At 45.1% G+C, this 15,038-nt stretch overlaps 1 protein-coding gene across 7 annotated transcripts in view; it reads right to left on the reverse strand.

Moving 5' to 3' along the window:
- Window positions 1-15,038, reverse strand: part of AP2B1 (adaptor related protein complex 2 subunit beta 1) — an 80,582-nt gene that overhangs the window by 38,734 nt on the left and 26,810 nt on the right. For all 7 annotated transcript variants that reach the window (XM_075440191.1, XM_075440192.1, XM_075440186.1 and 4 more), the window contains 5 exons: window positions 13,662-13,757; window positions 8,581-8,696; window positions 7,290-7,455; window positions 6,676-6,774; window positions 3,499-3,758 (listed from right to left, as the gene is read on the reverse strand). In XM_075440191.1, the coding sequence (XP_075296306.1) occupies window positions 3,499-3,758; window positions 6,676-6,774; window positions 7,290-7,455; window positions 8,581-8,696; window positions 13,662-13,757 (737 nt within the window). The remainder of the gene's footprint in view (window positions 1-3,498; window positions 3,759-6,675; window positions 6,775-7,289; window positions 7,456-8,580; window positions 8,697-13,661; window positions 13,758-15,038) is intronic.

Genomic DNA, 15,038 nt, shown 5'->3' on the forward strand with positions numbered 1-15,038 from the left:
ATTGCACACAAATGCCACAGGAATCAGCGTCCTGACAAGCTGTTTTAGCACTGGGGCTCTTCTGTAACGATTGCAGCTCCTGATTTTGAGTAGCCACAATCCTCTTCCTTATCCTTATTCAGTTACTGAGGTGAAAGCTTTAGCGACAGAGTATAAGCTGCTCCCAACTCCAGTGCCAAGAGGAAAAGATGTAGCATAAGGACTGCAAAACAAATTAGTTACCAGGCAGCAACAGAAAGGGTTGAAAGCCTCTTTGCATCAAAAGCTTTAGACCCCTAATAGTACTGATATTAGTTGTCCTTTCTGCTTCTGCCTTCAGCAGGGAGACTTCTCAGTTTGCTGAACAATTAACTAAAACAGTTTGAAGAGCAAGTGGTTACCATGATCCACTCCCACCCCCAACCTGAGAACAGGGAAGAACAGCATGTATGAGCAGAGGCACATTACAAGCCGGTAGTGCACACACTTGGTTCGTTCCCAGTATATAATCCCTTTAACACTACACCTCTTCAACACTTACTCATCCTTCTTCTGATGGAGATAAAGCAATCCTTCAAGGTCTTGTGTAACTGCAGTTGCCCCGAAGCCCATCAAGAAATTAGGAAAGGACAAAGCTAAGTCAGTTTGCATTTAAAAAAAAAACCAAAACACCAAGCCTTCCATTTCCCATACAGAATGGGCCTCTTTGAAGAGATTTGTATAAACAACTTCGCATTTTCTTCGAAAGAAAAATAAAAAAGGAACGAAGAATATGTGGGTTATACAGGGCAGAAAGACCTGATAAGAGTCGTCTCCCTTATAGTCTTGGTCAGTGCCTAGCAGCTGGGTTTGCCCATGAGAATTGAAGATTTGGCCCCTCTATGAGTTCGACTTCCAGCAAAGCCCAGATGTTAGGTGTCACAAGGGATGCACAGCCTGAAGCAGAATAACTAATTTCTGGCAGCCCCCTGTGTGGGAATGGGGACTCCCGCCAATGTCTCCTCCCCTCCCAGGAGCCCCGTAAACATCTACTCAAATTTCCCAGCTGCATTACAGCTTCGCAGGGGTGGCGGGAGCCACCACATGAGGAAACATTGCCAAGCAATCAGATTTTTCCCCCACCTTTAGGATTCATCTGCAACTCTATGACACTTGAGTGCAACGAAGAGGCAGGAGCATCCCACCATCTGCGAGCTGTTCAACAGGTCTTCCCATCAGCCGAGAGCTGAAAGGAACATGTCCTACACTGCTTTGAAAGGAAGCGAAACAAACCAAAATGCAATGAATTCTATTCTGTCAACCATAAATAACTCCTCCTAAGTTTAAACTCAGGAAAGCACCACTCATCTAGCTACTTCTGTCCATCTACTCAAGGCAACACTATTTTGACTCTCTCAAGCCACATTCGTTGTGGACATCTCCACACCTCCATGCTTCCACCGCTATCTCACAGTGCAATCTGAAGGAAAACCTCAATCTCTAGCGGCCAGGTCAGCCACCAGAATAGTCATTACTGGAGCACAGAAGTACTGAAGATAACTCCAAATAGCTAGGTGACGTTATCTTTCACTGGAGACACTTAACTTGCCTTAAACCGACAGATTTTCATGCATCTTCTCACGCACATTCAGCACTAGCAAGAGGCAAATCAACTTCTTAGTAATCAGTAAAAATCGTACTGGATGCACAAATTCAGGCTCCCCACAACCATGGTCCTGCAGAGCTGCTCACTCTCACTGTGATTCCGATGGCTGCAAGTGGCAATTTGGTATGCTGTGACATGGTACAAGGAGGCCTTGGCATCAGCTTGTAAGGTTTCACCGTCCTTTTGCTAAAAGTAAAGCAGAAAACCAAAATAACAGTGCCTCTTTATGAGGTGAGCTCACATCGGAGAAGCCTGGTGTGCCATTAAGCAACAACACTCACTTTAATTTACCAAATGGGCTAGAGCACCGCGTCAGTACACAGTGTGCTCTGCTGAGCACCCTCCAGACCATCCCCAAGCTCTGGCTTCCTCAGCTGAGCACTGATGATTGAGGCCTGAAGGTTTTATGTCAAAGTAATGAGTAATTTACTAGTAAATGCCACCATGGAAATGGACAACACTGCTATAGTCAGAAAATATTTGAGGTCAGCGGATAGTCTGAGGATGAGCTATGAGAGTCAAGCCACGTATGCAGTATGCGCTAGAAGCTAGTAAAAAGACCACTCCTTGCAAAAGCTGATTCCTTCAGCTGACTAAAACCCTCTAAAATGTTAGCTTCTGTAGTGACCTGAGAGAACAGCGTACAGGAAGGCTGGTAACACCAAACACCAAAGCTACCCCAACCACAGCTCATTTTGCTGTTGAGGCAAATCTCTGACTAGGAGAGGTAGCTGTGGAAAGCAGCCACTGTGTTTCTTGTCCGACTAGTAGATTTGTGCTTGCCAGTCCTGGGTCAACGCAACCAGAGTTGATTTCATGGGTAGGGAGAAAACAACTCGGCTTCCCGAAGCTAGTTGTTACAGAAATAGCTTTAGTTGCTAAGAATAGCAGAGAAGTGGTGTCAGAAAATAGAAAAGGAGCAGCATTGCACACTGATTTATCCGTGCAACAGCAAAAACTAGCACTCCAAATATCACTCTGGGAATATTATTAAGAGGTAAGCCTGGATACTCTGCCTCCTGTTGTAAAGCACACTTGCATTTGTAATTAATACCATTAGTGCAAATAGCACCGCTTACCTGAATGAGGAACAACAGGAATAGGCTCAACAGCAACACCGCCACAGCCCAGGACTACTGTACTGCCTGCTCTTGCAGGTCTAACCTGCTTCCAAGACTGCAATCACGGGGAAGCAATAAAGCTCCAGACCATAAGCCAAAGCATTTCTCCCCCCCTCCCCAAAGGTTAGATAGAACCATACCAGTCTAGCCATCTTCTAAGCCCAAACAGTCTTCAGCGATGGGGCTTAGATGGCTTTTACATTCCCCCTGCTTTATAGGCACCAAGTGAGAAAGGCACTTTCACCAGTTCGTCCCCATTTCATATTCCAAGAGCAAAGGATCCCTGTAGTTGCCAGTTCCAGGAAACTGGTATTATTCTACACAAATGAGGCTCGTAAAGCTGCGCTGTTGCTGAAGCAGAAGCTCTTACAAAGTCAGAGAAGTGTATCCTTCTGTAAGATGCTTGTTTTTACCACTGCCGTCCTCCTCCTGGAAATATGCCCTTGCACCAGTTATCCAAAGCTTCTGCTTTTTTATTCAAACTCTCATGTCAAGAGGGCTTGTAGTCAGTGCCTTCTCAAAAAACATCACAGCTTTCCCTCACACAAGAACTTTGATACTTCCTCTGTCACAGAAACTACATACCCAGGACTAAAATCTACAATGAAATGGCCCCTTGCATGGCCTGCAAGCCCCTACACAATCAATACAAAACCCACTGGAGTGTTGTAAAAGATCTTTGCATCTTTTGGACTGTTTGCTAGAAAGAAACAACCACTCCTGCCCATTACCACCACGGCTGCCTCAGCTTACCTTCCATGGTGAATTGGCAAGTGTTTGCGGTGGATCCCATGGCTCCCCTCCACAAAAGCGTTGGGCGGTTTGTGGTACACAGAAGCCAGAGACCCGATATGGCAGATCAACTCATCTAGCAGAGTCGGTTCAATCAGATCGGTCTCTTCAGAAATCAGTGGCTTTTCTGACAGAACCACTTCTTTGGCAGTCACTGGATCCGTGGAAAGAAGGCGCCAGTAGATGTAGCCACGATCCCGCAGGTCTGGGTTGTCCGAATCCTGAGACAAAGCAATACGTCAGTCACAGGTTCAAAGGGGACCAACACCTGTAAATTTTCTAGCAGTGATTCCGTTGGATTAAAAGCCCAACCATCCAGTAGTGACAGATATGAATTTCAGAATGATGTCAAACTACTTGCTGTGATGAACACCCCAAAATTAAAAGTGAGAACCGAAGTATTAATGCCTGGCTTCCCGCTCAGCTGGTTAGGGAGCAAAAAGCCCAGGATTGACACCCCAGAACTATCAACTGCTTGCCAAACTCTCCTGCCACTTAATATAACAGTAAGTATCACGAAAACTCCAAGGGGGTGCAGACAGGAGAAAAGAAGGTGAGTCAAAATGACTGTCACATCCTAAGAGCAGGCATGCAATACTGCATATTGTAACAGAACGATCCAAGTTTCCTGCAAATATATGACATACCCAAGGACACCCCTGGACAAAAAGACCCTGCAGAGCTACAGGATGGATCTTAATAAGCCGTATTCTTCACACCAAAACAGATCTTATTTTCCTGACTTTTAGTTATCTAATGAAGTATGAAAAGATGCTAATGATACAGTTAGGATACTTCATCAGTTCTCCAGCTGTCAATAATTGTTTTACTGCAGATACTTCTGCCTCTGCATGAAGTGATAATCACTTCTCTCCTTTTCGAACAGCCCTGCCCAGAGCAGCGAAGTGAGCAGTGTTCTAGGGATACGGATGCGCTGTGGTTTTATGCTGCAGTGCAACATGTTTCAACTGCTTCTGGAAACAAGAGCCGGGATTTTTAATCCCCAGGTCAGCAGAATAACAGGGTAAATGTTTCTGAGGTTTTTTCCCCTGCAAAAATCTGGCAGTGTATCGTACATCTCATTAGCCTTCCTCCTCGGCATTTCTCTTCTTCTGTGTTCATTCACACTGCTGCCAGCTTTCTCAGGCACACGGCAAAACCTCTATTTGCAATGAGGCTGAGCATGCTAAGCTCATTTGGCTCGTAAGGACCACAGTACAATGTCTGGGTCAACCGATAGATTGCTCTGCAGTGCTGATTTTCAGTTTGATGGTGGAGTCGTGGACTCTTTACACCTTTCGCCCTTAACAATTCCCACAAGAACCTCCGCATCCTGCCTGCAGCAGGCAGTTCAAGATCAGGCAGAGCCTCTGCAAGGGCAGACATGAAAGACCACACGCTCCTATCTACTTGCAGGCATATATAGATTCAAGACTGACTGCTCCTTCCCACAGCCAAACAAACAGACTTGAAACTTTAGCAAATCTGCTGGAACAAGAGGCTCAGATCTTCCCTTTCCACGTTTCTCCCAATTCTCTGCTCTCCAGGGTCTGCCTGCACACCTGTGGTGCATACCAATGAACACTGCTAACTCAGTTACCCACCATGCCAAACAGACCACAGCAACGGAGATGCAGAGGCTCTGTGCCATCCATTAGGTTACAGGCTTGCCAGGGACCTCGATCACCGCCACACATCTGTGTCCCTCCCACCCCCAGCTGCCTCATTGCTATTTTTACCAGTGTTGGCTGGATTAAGCTGGCTCCTGCTACAACCACACCTGCAGTTTGCTGTGCAGACATACCCTAAGAGACACTCAAAGTGCAACAATACCTAAGCTGGGGAAAGAAACACACATGTAATTACTTTCCCACACAAGTGAAAAACAGTATCTCTACCTAGAAATCAAACCTTGAAGCATAAGGCTTTTTAGTGTTTTGCAGCCAGTTATCCTACATCGACTTATTATTAATATAAAATACAAGAAGCCAGACTGAATCAACATTTGTGACAAACAGAGAAAAAACAGACGCCTATTATATTCCTAGGGTGCCATTAAGTGTTTTGTGACTCAGCATAGTGGGTTTTAACACTTAGTACCTTTCTTCTGCTGGCTTCGACAAGCAACAAAGCATGCCCTTGGCCCACTCCGTTCCAAAGAGGAGCCAAGAGCCTGCCTAATAGCAGTTTTTGAAACAAGAAAAGCAGGCCACAGATTTCTTGCCCTCGACCAATGCAACACCTCTAAAGTGAAGAATAGAAGTTAAGTACTAGTAAGTCCACAGCCACGACTTCTTGCAACAAGAGGACCAAAAAGGCCAGCTAATGACTGACTCCAGCTTTTCTGCTCAGGAACAACTGCAGCCCATTCAGAGCAGCTGGAAGACTATTTTCATCACTTGACACCACAGGTCTGGAGAGCAGCTGCTCTTTTTGGGCTACACCATCACACAGTTGCCCCAGTCATTACAGCCAGGGAGTGCAGGAGGATTGGCTGAGGTCGGACCCAATCCTGCCACCACGACATCTCTTGCTTATGCCCTCCAGAACTACAGCCCTTCTGGCTGCCAGCTCAAGCCCAGCCCCGCCTGCAGTGATCTGAGCTCATAACTCAGCACCTCATGCATAATAAATCCAGGATCTTAACCCTCTGTTGCAGCCTCCAGCAAAGCTGCCACATTGGTTGACAGCATCCAAGTACAAAAGCAAAAAACCCCAACCTCAGTTCTGTCTTTTTCATAGCACTGTTTAAGCTTTGCTGTTCACAGAACGCAGTCTTTGCCAGGCCCTTTCCCTCTGTCATAGCTCCAGATGTTTTAACTGCAAGCTATGTTCAAGGAGAAAGCATTTTGGTTTCTTCCTAACTCTACCCTGTCCCTAACATTTCATTTCGTGGGGGGAACAGGGAAAGAATTAGGACGAAGTAAGAGCTAAGGAGGAGAGAGCAGATACCAGATGGCATGGTAACAGGCACAGAGCAGCTCTTAAAGGGAGTCAAATTCCTCCTCTTTGGAAGTGACGGGAACATGCTTGAATCCTAAATCCTATGTACTGCACAGCTGACTGGCCTGGCAGATGGGAGACACCACACAGCAGGCCAACACAGTGTCTGGAGGACCACTGGGTACCTTGGCTTACCTGCGTGGCCAAGCTGAGGACCTGCTGAACCAGCTCCTGTGTCTCAGAAGGCTTTTTTAAGAACAGCTTCACTATAGCAGTCAGTAGGGTGAGCTGCACCTAAGAAAGGAACACAGTGAAGATCAGAAAACGCATCCATGCTTTAACAATGTTTCTCAAGTCTCAACATCCTTTACTGATACAAAACTCAAGCTCTACACTTTATAACAGCACTACACTCTCCCTTGCCAGTGAAACCCAATACAACAAGGCTCAGACTCCTGCCTGTTGCAAAACACTTTCACAGACAAGTCCCTGACCAGCACTGAGATTTATGTTGTACTTCTATGCATCTCAGCACTATTCTCCTGTATGTTCTGGTCCCTAGTAGGGCTATTCCCCAAGAAGTATGCAACATCTAGAAACCCCTCCTGTTCTGCCTTCTCCTTCCAAGAAGAAAATTTAGGGAGATACAGACAACAGAGAAAGTCTACAGACTTCCAAGAGTTTTATTTTAGCTAAATATTGAAATTTTCATTGGGAGGTATTTTCTGACCACTGCAATAATATTCACCATCCATCCCATGCACGCACTGCATGAAACACTACAGATAAGAAGCAAAACACAATTTTACCTGAGTACTTTCATCATGGAAGCCCTCCAAAAAACTCTCCAACAGCTCATCTGCATTGTCAATTCTTTCTGCATATTCGCCCACTATCCAGATCATGGCAGCTCTGGCATCTGGTTCATCCAGGGAATCCAGGTTCTCGCACAGAGTGGCAATGATGCTTTCATACCTGATTCGTCAGAGTACAGGTGGGTTACTGGGGTGAATTCAACTTGTGTTACTCCACCTCTGCTCACATCACTCTGCAGAGAATCCTGCACTGAATTACAATGTCTTGTATTTCTATGCAACAAGCAGCATTTTCACTCAACTACAGAAGATATTCCTAGGCTTTTTCTTCTTCCAAGCTGAGTACTAAGATCTCACGGGGCCCTCAAGAGCTTTGCAGTTTCGTTAGTCAGCAAGACCACCCAGATGTGGAATCCAAGAGCAAAGCTGCCACCCTCTCTGTTTTGCTAAAGGGAACATTTGATCTAACAGTTCAAACCATGAGTCTGTATCAGATCCTGCAGCCTCGCTGGATCTTCCAGCTGGTAACTCTAAACTGGATGTTTCCCTTCCCCCAAAGGCTTTGCTGTAAAACAGACAATACCCCACACTAATTATTTAGCTTCCCCTATTCCCATGCGTGGGTATCCCTGTTATAAGCAGGCAATCTATCTTGTAACTGACAGCAGAAATTGCCAGAGGCGCCTGCAGTTGTCCCATATTACTTTTTAGGTTATCATGAAGTCTCTGCTGAAAAGCACTGCTGCTGTTCTGCAGCTGAAGAGACAAAACCTTATTGCAGAAATAGCTTAAAAGAAGCTGAGTACTGCCCAAGCCAGAGAGAACGTTCGCTGGAGAAATCCAGCAATGTTTTGTTCAGTGTAATCTGACTGGGACCTCAGACCACGAGCACCATGAACTTTCATGGCCTTGTATACAAGCCTTCTAGAGGAGACTAGCAAAATCAGAAGCCTAATGCTGTAAACTCGGTCAACTTTTCCTTCTGGCATTCTCTGCAAGAGCTTTACTAGCTTTTGAGTAAGGTTTACACTCAACATTAACATGGAGCAGTGGGGAAGGAAAAGCTATCAATTCAAACTAATAATGTGTCAGGCTGATACCTCATCCAGCCCAACATCTGAATCCTACCATACTAGGAGCTAGAATCAGAATGGACACTGCTTTTCAGAAAAAAGGCCACCTTTTCTTCTGAGCCCTGGTAAGTTATGCTGAGTGAGTTTTACATTGCTCTATTCTGATATTAGCAGACAAGGGTTTCCAAAAGTCTTATACCACTTTCACGTACTTGTTGGGGTACTTGCGGAAGATGTCCCTGATGACAACAATGGCCTCCTGGACCACATAGTTGACCTTGGTCTGGATGAGGTCTAGCAGCGTGCTCACACAGCGCTCTGCAGATTGCTGGAAAGAAGAACAGAAGACGACAATTCAAACAAGCTGAAGAAACACTCTATTCCAGCCCATAGCACATGCTGAGGAATGAAGCCTGCATAGAAATTCTTCACTATGAGGGTGGTGAAACACTGGAACAGGTTGCCCAGAGAAGTTGTGGATGCACCCTCCCTGGAAGGGTTCAAGGCCAGTTTGGATGGAGCTCTGAGCAACATGGTCTAGTGGAAGATGTCTCTGCTCATGGCAGGGGGTTTGGAACCAGATGATCTCCAAGGTCCCTTCCAACCCTTACCATTCTATGATTCTACGAGGAAGGGCCCAGAGGGGGAAAACAAAAAGGACAACAGCTACCAACTCCGTGTGTGTGTCCAGAAAAAACGTGCAGTTGACAAGTGCTTGTGTATTACAGTGGAGATAACAGCTGACTCCAGCTCCTGCAAAAAGTAATGGCTGAAGCAACCATGCCAGTAGATAGATGGATCACCACACATGAGACCTTAAGAACATTGCCTGCATTGCTACTTGTATCACCCTCTTGCTAGATAGCAATTGAAACAGGCCACCGAATGAGATCTTGGACTTGTCCAAGCTGTGGCAACCAGGCCTGGGAGAGTTTTGACAGGGACTGCTGGAAGGTGTCTGGGGAAGCTAGGAGGCAGGAGAAACCATACTGTCAATCACGCTGCAAGAACAGTAACAAAAAACAGCTCACAGCAGCAACAGGTCTGGTATTTTTAGGGTGAGGTCACTAGTAACATGTGAAGATATGGCTATAAATAGAAATCCAGCTGTTGCCAACTCAGCTTTCACATTAATTACTTCCAAATTCCCAGCCACAGGCACTGCAAGATAACAAGGAACTGGAGTTAGAGGCAAACAATCCAGGGAGGTCTACTCCCAAATAGCACAGTGAGGCAGGACATCACAGGAGCAACCAACTCCAGCACTGGAGAGCCTCAAATAAGGACAGCAATTTGGTTATTAGCAGAGCACATATGAAGCCTCATTACCCAGCTGGTGATTAATGTGAGAAGCAGACTGCTCATGACACTGCCTAGGCAGTCACCATCAGAACATTCATAAAGCATTCAGGATCGAGACAAACATCGTAAGGCACAAACAATAGCAACGTAGGTGGATTTTTCAACTCAAGTGAGCAAATAGTCCCCTTCACTATCAGAGCACTTGAAGTCTAGGCAGGAGGAACGAAATGGCATTTAAGCCACAGGAATCTGTTTTTTGAGAATGGGCAAAAATCTCAAGGACAAACCTCAGGACTTGTAGAGCTGAATTCAGGACAAGCAGAGACTAAAACCTCTTGGTGATTCCTTGCCCTCGTGACTCTAGTTGTGGTATCTTACAAACACAGCCTACAAGCGCAGTGGCAATGCTGGCATGGTGATCAGCCAAGTGAGGAGATACTATAAACCAGCATTTGCTCTGCCTTTGCAAACTAGCACTCAAGGCCATAAGACTCTTCCCTGAAATTCATACCAAACAGAAAAAATCCATTACAACTGGCATCAGAGTTAAGGACAGATATAAAATATGATTGGTATAATATTTTTTTACGACACCTCTCCCTCCTCAGCACAGCTTTGCAGGTACTATGCTGTGAAGGTGGCAGTAAAATAGCATTCTGACAACGTCCTGCTCTAGTCTCTTCTGCTCAGGAAGAGATTTGAGGCCTGTGACCTGGAAGACACTTCCATTTCATGGAGACTGACCATGGCCCCGGCTCAACGCAGACTGACATTGCTCACAGCGGGAACCCCACTCAAAGTCATTTCAAGCAAGATGCTTCAGAGCTTGCAATTTCATCTCTTACCAGTTTCTCAACAACTTTCACTAGATGTTTGAACAAGTGGCCTGAAGGGACACTTGGGGTAAATCTGTCCTAAGCCAACTCTACTCTACAGATAGTACAGCATCAGTCACTGTTTGCAACAAGCAGTCCAGCCCTGTCAGACCCTACAACTAGCAAAGCTTTAAGAGCTGCAGAATTCAAGGAAAAAGCAAATTAAGGTCGATTTTCCTTTTCTCTAGACACTTCGAAGCGTGATTTTTCCAGGAAGAGCACAAGAACCTCTTTGAAATATGCAGTATTGATTTTTAGCCTAAGAGTCCCTTGGAAAGTGTGTGGTCATGTGGGCACATGCACAGTAGAGCAGCCGCTCTAACAAAATCCCCCTGTAACAAAATACATCTCAGCTAACCCCATCCCTTGTAAACACATTGCTATCTGAAGGCAGACGTCTCTGGGGACTGCAGTCCTTTACAAAATGAAAGGATGCCCCGACCAGAACAGCTCTCAAGTCGGAGTGAGAAAAGACAATCAACCAACTTCAAACTTGCTTTGTTCTTCTGCAAAAACCAAATGAAAGCTCACAAGACTATCAAAGTAGTACATACCATGCTCACAGCCATAAACCTCAATGATGTCTAAAAAACAGGCTGCTGGCAGAAACTTCTGGAACCGAGACAAATCCCCCTCTAATACAGCTCCTTCTGCTTCTCCTCTGCTCCAGAGGAATCGCTATTCTTACTGCATCCACTTCATTTCCTTTCCCCATAGGAGTGGTGCTTTGCTTCCGTACAATCAGATGACCACTTCACCTAGTGCTGTCGACGGAGCAGACCGATGCGCAAGCCAGACACCTTCACCCCACGTCTAGCTATGCCACACGGTTTGCTGTAGACACACTCCAGCTGACTCTGAGTCTAACTAGTCTATCCATGCAAAACGATGTTCTGACATCCCCCAAACCAATATGACTACTTAAGCCCAGGCAAAATCCATCAGCCTTGCTATTCAGCAAGTTATTGCTTACATTTCCAAAATGAGCGCTACCTCTGCTGTTAGCACCACGCACTGCTGCGCAGCAAAGGTAATGAGTGCCACACTTGCTTTACGGCGCATGTCACAGCAAATTAATTTACTGTCTTACTCTTCTAGGAGAGACAATTAGACAAAAGGTAGGATCCTTGAAGGCAGAGCTGAGGTTCCCCGTGAATACTCATTCATCAACAGCTCCTGCCGGCTGTGCCCTATGTCAAAAAAGCAGATTTCTAAGCCTTGGGAACTTGGACACTGATGGCTGAGAGAATGCTCTTCCATTAGTCATAACTCAAGTGCAAACAGCCTCTAGTAAACACAGATGCACTGGGGACAGGGATTAACCTAGAGACGAGGACACTGTAATGAGTTGTTCTGTATTTGCCCTCTTCAAATCTGGCTCTCGTCAGAAGAGTAAACAGATCTCATCTTTAGCAACAGTGTCTTCAAAGGAGTGTTGCTAAAAATCAAGGTTAACACTACTTATTGAGACACACACCATTACAGTTAGAGGGTCACTGCAAATTTGCTGGGACATTATTATTAGTCCTTTGCATATTGAATACGACTGCCATGGTATCAGGAATGGGAAGAAAGAGTGTAGGGGATGAGGGCAGCGAAAGGATAAAAACTAAAACCATCTTGACACTGCAGGAATACACCACCTTTCATGTCAAACTAGGACAGACACACGGCCACATCCCAGTGAGAAAGTCCCTACTGAGAGCTAAAGTACGCTCCCACTTCCCAGCACGAGCACCACCACAAAAAGGGCTGCCGCCAGCTGCTTTTTACTTCTCAGTAGCCCTCTTCCATGCTTGAGAGTATTTTATACTGTCGCTGCTTTGGCTCCATCTAGACAGCCTCCCGCCTGCACACAACATGGAAGGAGCACTACAGTATTTTGAACTGTGGACATGAAACAGAGACCGCGATCACCTGCTCTCTTGGCCCCACTTAAAGGCTTACCACTGCCCCGGGCTTTCTTTTAGGAGCCAAAGGAAGAAAGAGAAGGCTGTACGGGTGGTCAGTTCTCTCAAGAGGACAGAAGCTGGTGTCCTCTCTACAGAGACTTACAGTACTTTAGCTGAAACAAGGGAAACCTGTGCACTGACACTATACTCAGCCAGGCATGGTTAGGTTTTTATTTAACTCTGCTGTCAGGCAATGCTCATGGGAACACACTTTAGCAAAAGCTAAACGAGCTCAGCTGAAATTATACCACTTATGTGACATTTTGTACTCTGTTATCAGTTTAGTGAAAAGTACCAACAACACAGAATAAGTCTTCTCTCTCTTCACAGGCTTTCTGAGCTCCTGTCAGGCCTATGAGCTTAATTTACAGAGAAATTAACAGGGACACCACAAAAAAACCCAAAAAAATTCTATTATGAGCATTTTGGTGGATGTTCAACTAGCAGAGCTCATTTCAGACTGTTGTTCTGGACAACTGCAGAGGTTCTTGGGAACTTACCTGCATAAGCATCTAGGCTAAAGAGAGCACACTCCAAACAAAGCTACGAGCTACATGGACCTTTAACACTAGATAAGCAGAGTCACTCTATGCTTCTGCAAACTCCACTTAAGTGCCCCCAGATCTCTGTAATTCCATGCATGTGTTCTGTTCAGCTGAAACAGTGACAAAACATTTCATAATACTGAGTTCCTCTGCACAACCTCTTCTCCTTCCCCCTTCAAAATGTCAGGCCCATAGCTATTTAAAGGAGGTCCTCGTGGATACATGGTCACTGTTCCACTGAAGCCAGTACAGTAAATTATTCCATCAGGGAAGATTTTTCTGCCTTGCTCTGCCTGCAAGCTGATGTCCGAGAGGAGCACACCACCCTCCTGTGACACACTCAACTGAAGCTCACAAGTCCTACTGTTCAGCTGGAGCTTTGCCCATGAGTGTTGGGTATCCAGGTGACTTACAGAATCATAAAGGTTGGAAAAGACCTCTAAGATCATGAAGTCCAACCGTCAACCCAACACCACCGTGCCTGCTAAACCATGCCCTGAAAACTCAATTGCCAATACAGGAGCAAGAAAATCTGTGTAATGTGAGAATGAGACGGCGAGGCCCATCACTGTTTTTAAAGACTGAGAACCACAGACAATCTCAAGTTTCAGATACTTGCCTCAACCTTGATGGCACATCGCCCAATTGCTCGGACAGCCTTGCGCACAAAGTCAACATCCACCTCGGTAGCGTATTCCTTGAGTTCTGCCAAGACCTGCAGAGAAAGCACACCAGTGTGAGTCCCTGGGGTCACAGAGAAACAATATCACATTCTGACAAGTGATGGTACTTGTGTACAGAAGAAGGCAGTTGCCTGTAAGAACTCAGCTGTAAGCAAAAATTCACTAAAAAGAGAATTGATTCTGTTTTAACCTAACGATTTATTGTACTTATTGTTCTACAGTGAATGTTCTACACTTGCTGCATGCAAAGCTCTAAGCAACAACCATTTTTGATCTCTCATTTTCTGTGCACAGATGAACCTCTGGATCCCAAAGGAGGACAAGGAGGAGATCTGAGAACACCCTGGAACACCTATACAGAGATTAATAACAGCGTGAAGATTTTTTTCCCTCTTAAGAATAAGATTTACTTTTTTATCTTGGTTTTTTTTGCTAATGGAAACGGAACAAGGGCTTAAACCAGGACCTGCTGAGATCTTACAGATCCCTAATTAAAAAGCTACTTTATCTTAACCAAATCGCTTTGTTTCGAAAAAATAATTTTAAAAAACCCTACACAATTTATACTCCCTAAAAATCTCATTTATTTCAGTTTCGTGTCAAACATGACATCTGGGATTGTAACATGATGTCACAAATAGATCACAATGAAGAGGTGAACAGCACAAAGCAAGACAGTTGCTCCAAATCTCTCTAGTTGATGCCAATTGCTCAGAACAATGACAAGATAAAAAGGCCTTGAAGGGCCAGACTGCAGACAAATAAATCTGCAAGCAGAGAGGACATTTGTGTTTTGAAGTTTTATTATTTCCTTGGATGATCCATGTTGCACAGTACATAGAACACCCCGGCGTAGTAGCTTATCAAACACTGCCCGAGACAGAGAGCCTTGGATACAACCAGTCTGCTGCCTTGGTCTAGAACGGGCACGGAGATGCAGAATCTCCACAAGCCGCACAGGGAAGATGTGGATAGAAACCTGCTCTCCTTGGGTCTCAATTCAGGGCGTATTCTGATGAAGCTTGAGTTATTTTTAGGAATGCCTCTTTAGAACCAGGAAGGGATTCATTCGTTAGTCTGCAGATCCCAGTCCCAGACTCTGCCCTCCAAACACCACTGCCTTTCATCCAAACAACCTGCATTATCTAAACATTATGCAATAAAATTGGTATGGAGCCTACCAAAAGCAAATAGAAAATTCTGAATACATTCTCATGGACAAATTTTTAAAATGTTTTTCATGTCCTCAGCACAAACAGGGCATGAATTATCTTACTCTGTTCCAAAAAAAAAAAAAAAAAAAAGCGCGCAGA

The sequence above is a fragment of the Opisthocomus hoazin genome, chromosome 20 (assembly GCF_030867145.1).
Source record: "Opisthocomus hoazin isolate bOpiHoa1 chromosome 20, bOpiHoa1.hap1, whole genome shotgun sequence".
NCBI lineage: Eukaryota > Metazoa > Chordata > Aves > Opisthocomiformes > Opisthocomidae > Opisthocomus > Opisthocomus hoazin.